This window comes from Macadamia integrifolia, chromosome 9, assembly GCF_013358625.1.
Source record: "Macadamia integrifolia cultivar HAES 741 chromosome 9, SCU_Mint_v3, whole genome shotgun sequence".
In the NCBI taxonomy this organism is placed as follows: Eukaryota; Viridiplantae; Streptophyta; class Magnoliopsida; order Proteales; family Proteaceae; genus Macadamia; species Macadamia integrifolia.
This window is the reverse complement of record NC_056565.1, coordinates 10,016,825-10,032,670: the sequence shown is the minus strand read 5'-3', so window position 1 is coordinate 10,032,670 and position 15,846 is coordinate 10,016,825. Positions and strand designations below refer to the sequence as shown.

Genomic DNA, 15,846 nt, shown 5'->3' with positions numbered 1-15,846 from the left:
AAAAATTTCCAATGGAGTAGCGGATCATGTGCGTGTTTGAGTGCATGCTGATCATTGTTTCTGTGGGTGAAGATCATCTACAATGAAGCATAAGAAATTTGAGAGAAGAATTAGCTAAAGGTACGCAAAATCTTCTTGAAGAGGAATTAGATCACTCATTGTCAATTCTTATCTTGGAATAAAAATACGGCATCTAGCTTATTTCTAGCCACAAATATATGTCTGATGGATGTGCAAAGGCATATCCAGAAACTTAAAATTGAAGTTGCAAAACAAATCTAATAAAATCAAGAAGGAAGAAAATATTAGAAAGGATTTTTAAAAAATAGTATTCATCAGCATTATCACTGTTTAATATTGCTAGGATTCATTTTTAACAATAATAGCCCCATAGAAGCAAAGTACATAGTGGAGTATTTTTCGATTTTCATTAACTAAAGTGAAAATCGGTAAAATGTATGTATTGGCCATGCTCGTTGAATCTCCTACTACAAGCACTCTTAAACTTTTAACAGTTCAAATTGAACTTAGTATATATGGCCATGCCCATTGCATCTCCTACGACTGCAGAATGGGTATCCATACAGCCCAACACCTACTAGGATGAATCTCGATTCAGGTAACTTACAAAACCTTCATGCAATGACCTCAAATAGATATATAAAAAAAGAAGAAAGAGATAGGGGCTTTCTCACCACGAAAAAAACTAGGGTTTGACTGTCAAACCTCTTAGTACATAAGATTGCAATTCTTTATTTCTGTCAATATAACTTGCCGTGAATAACATGGACTGCTTACTCTTTAATCCTAGAGAGAGAGAGAGAGAGAGAGAGAGAGAGAGAGAGAGAGAGAGAGAGAGAGAGAGAGAGAGACGTGGAAGGTATCCACGATTTAAAGCTCCCCTAAATAAAGGAGATAAAAAAGGCTAATAAAATCTAAATAATTTGGAATTCCTCAAAAATAGGGAAAACAAAAAAAGATGTAAAATTTTGAATAAATAAATTAATCGGTAATGGTTTATCTTAAGAGATTGTTTCTCTAACGTTCAATTCCAATTTCAATTCTAATTCCAATTAAAGTGGGATAAATGAGGGGAGATAGGTTAATGAGTCGGATATATATATATATATATATATATATTGGTAGAAGGTTAATGAGTCAGATTACTATAATATAAAGAGACGTGGAAGATAAAAAAGGAGATATGTGAGAGATAAAAAAAAAAAAATGAGATAATTGGGATACATATCCACGATTTGAAACTCCCCCTAAATGAAGGAGATAAAATAGGTTAATAAAATTTGAATAATTTGAAATTCCTTACAAATAAGGAAAACAAAAAAAATATAAAATTTTGATTAAATAAATTAATGGAATGTTACCTCCGTAAGGAGGTTGGACACATAGCATTTAAACCGTAAGACCAGTTTAAAACATCTACTCGTACGAGTAAATGATCCGCTCTCCCAAAAAAGACCCATCATGGCAAGTCTTTACAAGAGAAATATGTAATTCATTTGTGTAACTTGGACCCTTGGAGAGGGAGAAAAGAGTTTAGATTTGATATTCCAGTTGAACCATTCTGGATGCAAAGAGGAAAAAACATCAGAGAAGAGATAAGAAAATAGAAAACAGACAAAATGTTGGAAACTTGAATTAGAACCAATTGCAGCCATTTGTAGAGAGAGAGAGAGAGAGAGAGAGAGAGAGAGAGAGAAGATCATGTGGTTGTGGGGGCAAAGAACAGACCACGGGTGTTTTGGGGGTTGTGTGTGTTCAAGGACATACTTGGATCCAACCCCCATTGGGTTAAAGTCTCTATTGTCGCTCCTCCTATGGACAACATGGACCTCTCTCTCTCTCTCTCTCTCTCTCTCTCTCTCTCCACAAGTACCCCTCCTACACTTTCCCCACCACCTTCCCCGGATAGCTCTCTCTCCCTAGCTTTCTCTATAAGTACCCCTCCTACACTTTCTTCCCTCCGACAACCTCCCTCACAGCTCTGCTCTCTCTCGCTTGCTATCTTCACTATCTCAAACTCTCCTCTCTCAACTTGGTTTGCTCCACAAAACTCTGAAACTGAAATGGCTCTCAGGAAATCAAACAAGTTACCTCAGACAGCAGTTATCAAGCAGATTCTCAAGAGATGCTCAAGCTTAGGAAAAAAGCAAGGCTACGACGAGCAAGGCCTACCAATGGATGTACCTAAAGGCCACTTCGCCGTCTATGTTGGGGAGAAGAGAAGCAGATTCATAGTCCCAATCTCCTTATTAACTCATCCTGAGTTCCAAAATCTTCTTCAAAGAGCCGAAGAAGAGTTTGGCTTTCATCACGACATGGGTCTCACCATTCCTTGCGAAGAAGTAGTCTTCCGCTCTCTAACATCTATGCTCAGCGGAAGATGAAAGAAAAATGGGATTTTTCTGATAATTTCTTTGGACTCTGAAGAAGATGAGAAAGATTTCTTTTTTGCCCCTTTTTTGTCATTGTGATGTTTTGATGGGTTCCTCTGTTACAATGATTCTGACCCATAACCCATAAACATTGTCTGGGTTAGATAACTTGGATTTGTATATTTTAAGTTTTAGATTTTCCTCACAGTGGTGCGTGGCTGCGCCCTGTGAGAGACCTGATTAATGAAGAAAAAATTAAGATGATTTCCCTATTTTCAAGTTCTCTCTGTTTCTCTCTCTATATCTCTCTGTGTCTCATGAAATACCCATCAAATCAAGGAGAAGGGCTAAACTCTGAAAAGGGTATCCACTCAGACCAAGATTTGGAGGTCCTTTGCTCTGTAACTTTGTGTTGGCCAGGCTTTTTCATGGTTGCTGTTCTCTTTTTTTTTTTTGGGTAAGTGAGAGAACCATTTGTTTCCTTCTTCTCCCCACTCCAAAAGGTTCTCTTGTGAAACAGAGCAGGGGGAGAGGTGAGTGTGAATGTGTGACTAAACTGACTACCCAATACCATGTTTTGAGTTGATCTTCTGAGATCCAGAATGGACGGTGATGTGATGTTTAACCATAAAAAATAACTAATTAGTTAAGCTTGTCATGAAAGCTAGTCCGTACATGTGGCGCACATGCAAGTGGGGTCTGAAAATCCATTGATGGGACCGATGAGATGTCTTACCGTACCGTTACAAATGCTACAGATTACAGAACCCAAGAAGTCAGAGACCCAAGAGATGAAAAGAACAGAAAGGTAATCCCTCATAAATCTCTACTACTTTAATTAGGCCTCTGTGGTGTCTGTAGAGCCTGAACTCTGGACTCCTGACTCTCTCCCTTGGGAAGGTAATCAAGACATTGTTGACTGGGATGTTGTTTCTCAAAAGGAGATACCCATTATTCTAATGGTTGGACCATGGCCATATTCATCAGGGCCCACCGATTTAGATGGTTCAAACTGTTGGACCATTTGGGCAAGTGACCCAACCTAAGGTTTAAAAACTCCGAATCAGGTTATTGATTAACCGATTCTATTGTTTTTTTAGAGAGATAATATTGCATCGGTATATCGGTAATTAGTGGATAATACCAATGGGAGTACATAATATGGTATCATTGAAGTAGGATATGACAATCATTTCAAAAAGGGGAAGAAAGATAAACACAACGGTATACTAATGGCATACCTAACATTTTCCTTCTTTTTTTTGTGGGGGGGGGGGATGGGGGTTGATGGGCCCATAGGCCAATTAGGATGACAGCCAGGTAGTGTCCCAATTTAAGTAAAGATGGAATTGGGGGTTGGAGGACTCAAATTCAAGACATGCCATGACAGTAATTGCTTCAACAAGCAGCCCCTTGACCAATAAACCATTGGTTGATCCTGATCGAACTCCCCCCTCGGGACCACCCCTCTCCGTTGGGGTCCATGCAAGAAGTGGTTTTCCAATTCATAGTTCACTTCCATATCTCAAGCCAAAACAGAAGATGAATAGAGAGCATCCATTCCCCACAAACAGTGTAAGGATGTTGCCCACCTCAATAATAGACTTCGGTTCATTAGAAGTACAAAGCTGAAAGCTGTACACTTTTAAGAAATCTAAATTTAGTTTCCGGACGTTTGCCTAATTTGTAATTGAGATGCAAAACTCTCAGTCCAGCTTTGATGGTACAATTATTCAACATCATAATTATAGTTTCACATGGATTTATTCATATCCTCAGTGCCTTCATATACTTGACTGAGTTCTCTTCACATAATGTCCTAAGATTTGAGGTTAGATCTTCAAATACAAATAATTAGTGATTAACCAATAGCTTTTCAAAGAAAAATGATCATAGAATGACTTGCAAAGAGGGAGAACTTGCAAAGATCTCTCTCTCTCTCTCAAGTCTATGGATGGATATCGTGTCTGTGACTCATTTTTTCAATTCGATGCTTTCCTCTCGGAACCGAATTAGATCCGTGATTTTCTATTTGTTTGTGAAAAAAGAAGAGGAAGGGCGAGTTATCTAATATCACTATTTCTCCATTAGTTGATACTTCAAGGGGGTTACCGGAATGAAAGAACAAAAATGGATTCATGAGTTTTTAATTAATGAATCACTTCCCAACGGTATGTTCTGGTTCGTTTAGATAATGAAGATCTGATTCTAGATTATGTTTCAAGAAAGATCCATCATAGTTTTATACGGATACTACCAAGAGATAGAGTCAAAATAGGCTCAACAAGAAAGCAAATATCGCCTCTAATTATAGAATGCGAAATCATTTTCGTACAATCTTTGATCCACACATGAAATCTAGCTGAAAACCACACACATGAAATCTAGCTGAAAACCACAAGAAGCGTACATTCCTTGTGTGCGAATAATCCGGATTCATTGTTGGATGGGACCTTTCATTCAAATCCCTCCAAAAAGTCCCCTCTTTAAATTTCAACCACAAATTCATTTGACACCCTTACAGCTCTGTAAAATAACTGCCTCCCCAACTTCCCAAAAATATCTTCTCATACTACTGCTCTACTGTCAACTGCCAAAATCCAAACAAGTTACAGGATAGAGAATCTCTCTCTCTCTCTCTCTCAATAAAATGTACAAAATACCTCTCCATGATTGCTCCATAAATCTCAAATTCTGTTGTTATTTTAATGGGTCTAGTTTGTCTGGTTCAAAGAGTACAGGAAAGAAGAACATGGGTGTGTGAAAATAACCTGAGAAGAGAAACACAGGATAAAATTTACTTAGAAATATAAGATGTTCATATTCTTTTGAAGGATAGTTGATACGTCTCCAATCCTGAAATTGAGATGACATAAGAATCATTTTTGGGTCAAAAGATGAGATACAAATAGAGTTGTAATTTTAGAGTAGACAAGCCATCCTTATCTTCACTTTTCATTCCTTCTTTCCTTCCTTAATTATTAAATTGTCTGTCTTATTACATGGATTTCATATTATTGAATCTTTATCATGAGCCCACTGATCAGTTGATGTGAAGTAGTTTGTAAGTGTTATGTAATGGTATGACCCCAGAGAATGAATCGACCCATAAACTAGTCATTTCATGTTTCCCACTTTCTCTTGTTCTTTTAGTTACCTTTAATTATTTATCAAGGTAGAAGATGTTAAACTAAGCTTCACTTGATTTTCACAACTTCTAAAAGAAAATTTTAAAATTATTCTAATAATTCTTTAAAGCAAATTAACCAACTCAAACAACAACACATTTAAGCAAGAATTGATGCTATATAATTATTTGTCTTTCAGGTAAATCCTAAACAAGATCTATATTCTAATCTAAAGTTAGTACAGAAGGAAATTGGGTTTTGCAGTTTGGAATATTGAGAAAATTAGTTAGTGGTTGCAATATCATAAAGGCAGGATTATAACTTCATTTCTCTTTAATAGTGGAAGGTTGGTGGTATTTCAAATCTTTCCTCTAATAATGGCTCCATTATGAGTAATAATTAAGTGCTTAAAGCTTATGACCTAGTGCCAAGTGACTAATGTTCATAGTTGATGTCTCCATACTCCTAATACTGGAAACCTGGAGAAGAGGAGATATAAAGGAATTTTTTTTCTCCCTTATATTATTACTTCTGTTAGGAGAAAACCCTTTTCACTGGTGAAAAACAAACTCCTTAAGTACTTAAAGGAAAACTGAAATCAAATGATGAAGTTCTGTGCTAGTCTGTTAACATTCGAAACAAGGTGAAATGATCCCCTCAAATGGGTAGTAATTGATGACTATAATTCTATCAATCCATTGTATAAAGCAAATTGATGGATTCAGATCTTACATTTTCTCCTTTAAGTTATCTTTTAGGTAAGCACATCTTATCATTTGAAAGAGACCAAAAAAAAAAAAAAAACATAAGAAGAAGTGTGAAGCCACTTCTAAATATGTGGTCTTCCTCTTCTTGCATGTAAAAAAAATACTGAAAACTCTAAGAATCTCTCACCTACATCATCAATCACCCATCCCAACTTTAAAATCCTAAAATAGAGGAAGATGAATAAATTGTAACATTTTGATTCTGCATAGATGATATTATTCATTTTAATTACCTTCTTCTTTGATCTTAATTTCTCTTCATGGATGATATTGTTCATCTCCACCACCATTGCTTGGTCTTATTTGTCTGCTCTGCATGGATGATATTATTCATATACAGCAAAACACTCTCTATCTCTCTCTCTCGACAAGGAGTGCCAGTTGTGTTGGGAGGTGGGTGGGCTGTGGTGTAGGCCAGACATGTCTGGGTCAAATATATGAGCTTCCAGGAAATCTTTATGTACGTATCTGACTAACTGTCGGATTCTTCAAGCTTTTACTAATTCTGCTTTTTCAATCCATTCTCATTTCTCATTGAACATAGATCTATAGTCTTAAGTAGATGGTGTTGAATTGTTTAAGCTGTCAACCGACCTCTCTACCTAACTTAACGTATACTCCAACAAAGTGAAAAGGGTAATCTTCATGGAATTCTCAGAGAACTTTTCACAAACACTGGATGTGCACTACTGCCTGAACCCCGGTGCCGGCCTCTAGGGGCAAGTGTCACAGTCGGCTAGGCTGTATTGTGGGGCTGTGGGGTCAGATTCCGTTGCCCGTTACTCGTACAGATTGTACATACTTACCCGAGCTTTTTCATGGGTTCCTGTTATTGATAGTAATCTGTAAAAGATGAAGATGATGGAGTGATGGTGACTTAAAAGCTTCGTCTCAGCTATGAACTCCCAAAGTGGGATGGGGTGATGGTGAAACATGTCATACGCAACCCCACGTGATTGGCCAATGCTCAACGTCTCCCACTTTTGGTCCTTCTTTTCCAATCTCCACAGACGTGGCTCCCACCATGGCTCCCTACCTACATGGATCCATTCATACATCATGTATCATATATATGCATGCATTCATTATGCTTGTGTGGCCAGGCTTTGCGACTTAGATTTTGCCTATTAATAGGGCAAGAGAATGCTAACCAGTTGCGTGGTTATTATATTAGTGCTCGAGTCCATGGAAGAGCAGATTGAGGTATTAACCATAAAGTCTGGATCGGGTTCTCATAAGAGAATATTCTCGTACAAGCTTGTGATGGACACTTGGATTCTGGCCTTAGTGGAATCTAAGAGTCAGTCACAAGACACTATGAAAACCTGATCTGGATTCTTGACAATATAAGGTTGGGTGGTCTTTTTACGCAATTAATTTGTGTTTAGACGTTTGGCCACATGACCAGTTAGTGTTCATTTTCTCCTTAACAATCAAGAGAGAGACACTCTAACTTAAGTATAGAACATTCCATGTGGATGACACCATTTTGTGCTTGGTATGGTGTGCACTTTCTTCTCCCTCTCCCTTAACAATCCATGACAATTGAAAGAGGATTCTTGTGTTGAAAGATTTTTTATTTTTTATTTTTTTTTACCAAAAAATTAAAGCTTCTGCATTTGCATGGGAAGGGAAGTGAAATTTCAAACCAAAATAAGAACTTTTTGTAATCATCATGGTTTTAAGTATCTCCGATATCGATACGATACCCTCCGATACGTATCTTAAATTTAGTCAATCGATACGATACACACCGATACGATACATTGAATTTTTTTAATCATTTCGTATCGATATATATCCTACAATACATACCGATATGCATCAATACACCACTAATACACATCGATACGATACGACAAGCCTCGATACGACTCTATGAAAAATATAAAATTGAGGTAAAATGTACGTTTCGGTATGTATTGGTACGTATCGGTGAGTATCAGTATGTATTGATCGGTACGTATCGGTATATATCAGCACGTATCGGTGAGTATCGATGTATATATCAGTAAGTATCGGTGAGTATCGATACGTATCGACGCTACGGTCATATAATGGCCAATATGGGTAATTTTTCAGAAAAAAAAAAACGATTTTTTGAAGGGTTTTTGTTCCAAAGTTGCTGTCAGCCATATTTCTCTCTAACTAAAGTGGAAATCAAGGTTGGGAACAAGGATTTTACATTTATGGGATAACTACAGACTTTGAATTCTTAATACGATACCCTCAATTTAGTGTTTATGCATAATACATGTTATCAATAGCTTTTTTTAACAAATTCTTTATGCAAAAGTGTTTAAAAATATGTTTCCTATCCATTTATGTGTGTATCTTTAGCGTATCTTAGTGTATCTTCGATACGATACGATAACTTTCGATACGTATCTTAATTTTAACCGATCGATACAGCGACCGATACCGATACTTTAATCCTTGTATATATATATATTTTAATTTATTTAGACATATAACACGTGGTGGCTAAGCATCCTTAGAGTGGGTAAAAATACAAGCAATAGGGATGATAAATATGAAAAGACCCAACAAGTCATCCAATCGCTCATTTTTATTGTTCCTTAAAGTGAGAAAAAGGAATGACACGTGGACCAATGAATGAAGTAGAACATGGGAAGAGTACAGAACCAAGATTTACGGATTAAAATGATCCAAATGAAAATCCATGTCACCTCTAGGGCTCTACTCTGCAACCTTTGATGTACCCTTACCTATACTTAGCGAAAACGATAAGAAATTCTTCCGTAATCTTATCTCATCATGTTTGAAAGTTTTGTCGTGAAGATGGGTCTAGTGGGTGAGAAAGGTTTCTGGCCAGAAAGGGACATCTCCTTCTCTTCTTCAACAAATGGATAGAAAGGCCCATCTCGCAGGTTGCACAAAAATGGAAGTTTTCACTCACTCACGAGTCTAATGCTTCATTCAATGCTCTCTACATCAAGGCACACTTCTAGCTCGGGTGGTGCCCCCTTTTTCTATGCTCAACATGTCCTGCGTGTTCCTCATGGCTTCTTATCTTATATTTTTCTTATATAGCTGTTTGGCACTCTCTCACTAGAATCTTACAAGAATTTGTGATCTTCATCCTAAATTTGTGAACTCTATGATGGAGAGTTGAATTTCATCATTACGCGAATTGAAGAAATTTTTTTTTTCCGTAAATTTATCTTTATAAATTGATAAGCTATCACTCTCTGCTTTATCTGGTTTCATCGTGATCAGATTCAATTTAAAGGGGAAAAAGCTAAATCACGTTAAAACTTGATAAACTATCACTTTCCCCCATTTTCTTTTTATTTGTTGTTGTGATACGTAATTTTATATGTATCGTATTTCATCGCAATCTTGAACGTCTATATATATGTATATAACTCAGTTTTGGCTACAAATGGGGAATGTCCAATTATAGTAAGGAAATGATATTTATATAAGCTCTGCATTTTTTCCTTTCTTTTCATCCAGGGTTGTAGGTTGATGAGTAGTTTTGGGTAAGTGCGTTGTGCTTTACCTTATGTATGGTGATGGGTGTGTTGAGTATTTTACTTTTCTATTCATTGCATACCCTGACATTTGACATAGTCGTAGGTTGATGACTACATTATTGGATTGTATAGTGATGGGTGTGTTAAGTCTGGTCACTCTTAAGGGTGTTAATCAATTCGGTTTTGGTTTAAATTTTGCAGATCGGTTCGGTTCACATTTATTTGACTAAAACTATAAATGCATCATTTACTAAACGGTTCCACTTTCTGAAACCATGACCGTTTAATAAATGGTTTCGATTTTCACGGTTTCTAAACGGTGTTGGTTTCACAATTTTAAACGGTTTCAGTTTCGGTTTATTCCATACGGTTTGTAAAACGGTTCACAATCGGTATTATAACTTGCAACTATCTCTAAACTAAAGATCATAAGCTTATCAAAAAATAATTAGCAACCACAAATAAGAGATTCTATATTAACGATGGTATGTCTTAATTTGATAATTTAGTGTTATTTCTTTGTAGGTCCATTTTCAAACATATAGAATTAATATCATACAACATCCAAATCCAGCCTTCTACAACATAAAATATTAAAATGACAGGTGGTTAAGCTAAAACGCCCCATTTGTGATAACAAATAGTAACATATATGGATTACAGGTTTATGATCTAAAGCCTAAACTTGAACTGAATTGTAATAAATCATACCAAAGCAGGATAGACACTTAATTTAATTGTTAATTGTTATACGGATTACTGCCCCTGTTTTAGTTAATTGTTATACGGATTAATCGGATCGGTTTAAATGGTTCGATTTAAACGGTTTCAATTTGGTGTGAAACCAACGGGTTTCGTGGTTAAAACCGACCCAACCCGTTTAGCTAATCGGCTTGAAACTTGAAACCATAACAACACCAATTACTAAACAGTTTTGCGGTTTTGGTGTAAATGGATCGGTTCAGTTTCGGTAAACGGTTTTGTTTACAAATTCACATCCTTAGTCACTCTCCGACATACCGTTACACTATTGGATTTCCATTCTATCTCTAGTGTGCTATTTCATGCCGAATTTTCCTTAAAATCCTCACTGCGGTTAATATCACTTCAAGAATGATTTCAAAACTTCCACAAAGTTTTCACAAATAAAATAAGTTTAAATAAAATGAAATGAATTATGTCAACATTTGCAGGAACATATATGGTCTAAGAAGATCGATCTCAGGTCAAGTGGACTAGATGCCTAACACCTTCTTATATTCGTAACTTAACACCTACCTATAGAATTGGAAAGACTTGTGCTTTATTTGTTCGAGTGATTTCGTCCGAAAGAGGGATACCTTTTATAGGTCATTAATACCCTCATCAAGGTGGAAAATCCAAAGAAGGCAAAGAAAATCCTAAACCAGGGGATAGCCAATAGCTCTTTACAGTGGCAACTCTAGGGGATTGCCCCATCAAAACTTTTGTTCCTTGTAAAGTTTTCGAATATCAAGGTTCATTGACTTGTGAATATCTGAATTGAAAATATTTCTGCTTCTGTAATTATATATTTTGTGAATACGTCTGTTAATTTCTCTTTTCATGAAACATACCCTTGCATGCATTATGTAATTTGGGCATCACGATTAACTAGATCCCGTAGTGTAGTTTGTGGGTCTCTTATGTAATTTGGGCAGCCGCCAGTGAAACCACACCCCCTGATCTTGTACTTTCATGGATTCATTATAGGTCAAGTGTGACAAGTATATCGGTGTTCCTTGTCAAGAGAAAACCTTACGTCCCAAAGCCAACCCTTGCATGCATTATGTATTCGTATAAGAATGATTCTCGTATGGTGTTTGATCCACACTTAGATTCCACTTAATCTCTCTCTTCTTTTAATTGGTTTTTATTTTGAGTGGAGTTCAAGTATAGATCAAACACCATGCAAGAATCATTCTCGTATGAGGACCTGATTCGGACTCAGGAGAGCTTAGGTATGCCACAACGGACATCATAAATGTTAAATAATTGAGACTTAAACGAGAACTTCAATTAAGTAATTTTAATGATCATCTCAGCCCTCGTCCACCGATGGATGAATGGTTCCATATCTAATGTTGAGATATAGGGGCTTACAACCACCTTAGGGTTAGTTCCTATGTCCCCACCAAAAGATTGGAATCGTGAGATGGAGCCTTATTCTAGTCTGCTGTGGCATACGTCTCAACCTAGTCACCACTATCCCGATGCTAGAGATAGACAAAGTACATCCACTGCATAGTGCTTGATTATGGTTGTTTCAGTATAGAACTAGTTATCGGGGATATGTCTTGCTTTTCGCTATGATCTGTGTCTCGGTGCAATAGAGTTGAAGCAACACTTATTCTTGAATTGCAACTACTCTAGGGCCATCTGGACTTCGTTCATCTCTATCTTTAATTTTGGATGGATTCAACATGACTCGGTCATGAGCCTGTTTCAATGGTGGAAATCTAAAGGGAAGCTGGATCCTATTAAGCAGGCTTATCTTGCTGGCTTTGTTCTCGTTCCTTATTTCTTAAGGATGCAACAAAGCTGGAAGATATGAAGGAAAAGCAATGAGGGCTGCTCTTGTCTTGCGTCAGGTTTTGGAGCAATTCAAGAGCTATTTCCTAGTTCTTCGTACAGACGAATCTTAGTTTCAGACTTGGTTTATGCCAGAATTCTGGGTGTTTCTCTTCGCTCTTCCTGATCTCCTACGGCTTTAGAGGTGGCGTGATGTGCCACCCCTTTGATCATCAAGCTTAAGTGGAAGTTTAGTTATTTCTTCTATTCTTCATCATTCAATTCGGACGAACTTAGAATGGACGCTAAAAATAGACCAAGATTTTGTTTCATTTAGCTTTTTGTGGAGTTGTCTCTTTTCCCGCTAATGGCCATACCAAAGGTGGGGGAGTGATCCCGGATTTTAATCCTCATCTTTTCAATGTATTTGGTTTTTCATTCTTGGCGCAGCCTGTTCATTTTTCAACTTTCTCTTTTAATACAAATGTATTCTTAGCAAAAAAAAAAAAAAAAAAAAAAAAAGGTTATAGGGTTTGTTCTTACTTTAGCCACCTTGTTCGGTTTTTGTTGCTCTACTTTGTGTACGTTGCTCAGTTGTATATTCCGCTACGAGAGTGTGTCCACCTTCTCATATTCACTTTGCTTTCTTCCCAATTTAATTAAGGTCCGTCTTCCCACACTATTAATACACCATTCCTCTTGCTCAACGAAACTATTTACCACCTACTTGGGCTAGGACTTCCAATATACTTGTCATATCTTCTCCAAATCTCCCAAACATGTACAATTTATCACAAGAGGGTCTAGGTAGTAATCCTTTGCCAATTTTTTATTCTATAAAGGATGTACATGATGGGAAGAATGGAGCGGATTCTTGTTGCTTATGTGAGTATACCTAGGAAGGAGCACCAAATGAGCGATTTAGGAGAGAGAAGCTCTGAGGTGGAGATGGCTCGTGCCTTGGGTGACGGCCAGGCCCTTCAAGGTGGCCGTCTCCCTGACCGTGGTAAACAATAACGTATTATAGATTTTTGGGGACCTGGTCACTCTCTATAGGGTTCTTCAATCATTGTTTCTAAAGCTTGGACTGGTAAGGAGACCATCCCTGAGGGGACCCCGGTGGCAATGGAAGATGTTCAACCCATGGAGGAGGTGGCTACATATGCGAATGAAGATGGGGGTGTGGTTAGTAAACCTTCTTATGCTACGATTGCTCATAGAGCATTGCTGGATGTCGAGGATTTACCTGAGCCGATCCATGCTGGTTCACTTACTAAAGTGATCATTCCATAAGAAGCGTATGAAGAGAAACTGCAAACCTTTAATTACTCTTTAATTGGTAGGGTGAACTTTAGATTTGTCTCCATGGATGATATGCATAACGATTCAAAGGGGGCTTAGATGCTTAAAGGAAAGGTCAATCTGGTTCCATTAGGCAAAGGGTATATTCTCTTTCGATTTGAACTCGAAAGAGATATGGCGTCCATGTGGAAGAGAGGGCCGGTCAAGGTGCGAAGTCAGGTCATTCGCTTTCAACGATGGTGACCAGAATTTAATATTCATGAGGATCAAATCCAGGCCAAGTTGGTGTGGATCCGTTATCTAGGACTGCCAATGGAGTATTAGCATGAGTTAATTTTGCTGTCCATGGCTAAAGCTTCGGGTAGACCTGAGGCACTTGATCAACGCTCGATGAATGGCTCTATGGGGAATTATGCCCGAGTTCTCGTGGAAGTGGAAGTACGAGGTAGCTAGCTAGAGGAAATACAGGTGGAGAGGAAGCAGCTAGGAAAGGATACTCTTTTCTAGTTTACATAGCATATCACCTATAAAGAAGATATTAGGAGATGCGATTTTTGTAAGAAGTTGGGCCACTCCACTGCCGACTGCAAAGACAAGAAGGGGGCTATAAAAAGGGAAGTGGAGGTGAGGGAAGGGGAGAATGGGCTTGACCTAGGCCATGACTCATCGGAGAATACAAGAGGAGGGGCGGCTGAGTTTACCGGCGGTCCTAGCAGTGGTAGAAGTCCTCATATGGTAGGAGAGCAATCTAACCCACTTTTTAAGGAAACCATCCATTTAGGAACTAATTTGCCTGTGAGGGAAGATTCGGTTATTTATTTAAATGGCTCTGGTGACAGATCAACACATGGACAATTGAAGATTATTCTCCCTTTAGATACCATCCAGGGGAAATATACTAATATTCCAAATTTAGTTGATAACCCGCTGGGTGAAATTGGAAATGGGTCAGACCCATCGGACCATGGAAACTCATTGTCTGAGGAAGATTCTGAGGAGTCTAGGGAGGAGCTCTTTGATGATGATGCAGAGGCTAGTAACCAGGGGGTTGTAGGCACTGAAGAGATAGTCCCGGTACCTCGCACGCTACTTGCTCAGAAAAATAAAGGAGTTTATACTAGTAGCCGTGGAGATCGCGGGCTTGCTAGAGCTGGTAGAGGAGGGCGTGGACAGGAGTGGGGTGACTTGATCATATCATCTCAGGAGTATCTTAAACACAATTGGTGGGTGGAAGGGTGGTAATTCAACACCCAGAAGTAGCAACAATTGACAGTGCTATTAGTCGTGCAGAGGCTGAAGCTAAAAGGAAGGAGAAAGGTGTCACAGTGACGGGGCATACCACAGTGTCTAATGTTCAGGATGCCTCCAAGAAGTGATTTTATGAAGATCCTCTTCTCGAATATTAGAGGAGTGAAGAAGGTGATTGGTAAAAGAGCCTTGAGTAATTTAATCAGACAGAAGGATCCAGACCTTCTATGCATTGCTGAGCCGATGGTGGATGTAAGTGCTTTCCCTAATTTATTTTTTAATAAATTGGATTTCTATTCTGATTTTATTTATAATAACAGAGGTGATAGAATTTCAAATTTATGGATTTTTTGGAAAAGAAATTTGAATATTCCTATGATTGTATTCGAATATGAGCAACATGTTATGATAGCCATGGGCTGGGGCCTGCATCAGGTTCAGATTTTGTTTGTCCATGCGAGCTGCTTCAGGGTTGATAGAAGATCACTATGGTTGGACTTAGTGGCTGATTCTCCTTTGCCTCCCACCCTTGGGCTATCATTAGAGACTTTAATGCGACCCTGTAGTCTCATGAGAAGTGTGGGCTTGGGAACTTCAACTTGGGTTCGACAGTAGAGTATGGAGCCATGGTGGATGATTGCTTTTGACTCAAGTGCCTTATGTGGGTAGGAAGTTTACTTGGTCCAATAATCGTCACAGGGGTAATTTCTGCACTGTTCTGGATAGAAGTTTCTACAATGAAGAGTGGATCTCTTGTTTTCAACACTGCTCTCAACTGGTTCTTCTGTGGATAGCCTCAGATTACACGCCATTGCTAATGACTTCCAATATTAGCCAATGGCCATACAATTTCTCTTTTCACTTCCACCAATTTTGGCTGGATCATGCAAACTTTGAGCAGGTAGTGGCTAAGTCTTGGGCGGACTGGGTCTCCGGATCGCCCATTTTTTCTCTTATGACCAAGTTAAAACAGATCAAA

General features: G+C 38.1%; 1 protein-coding gene across 1 annotated transcript; it reads left to right on the top strand.

The window, feature by feature from the left end:
* Window positions 1-1,927: 1,927 nt before the first annotated feature.
* LOC122088615 (auxin-responsive protein SAUR50-like) lies at window positions 1,928-2,665 on the top strand. Its single transcript, XM_042657930.1, has one exon. The coding sequence runs from the start codon at window positions 2,085-2,087 to the stop codon at window positions 2,403-2,405; it is 321 nt and encodes a 106-aa protein (XP_042513864.1). The 5' UTR covers window positions 1,928-2,084; the 3' UTR covers window positions 2,406-2,665.
* Window positions 2,666-15,846: the final 13,181 nt, after the last annotated feature.

What these genes read in the sequence shown, in the direction of transcription:
- LOC122088615 (XM_042657930.1), top strand. Translation starts at nt 2,085, where the DNA reads ATGGCTCTCAGGAAATCAAACAAGTTACCTCAGACAGCAGTTATCAAG.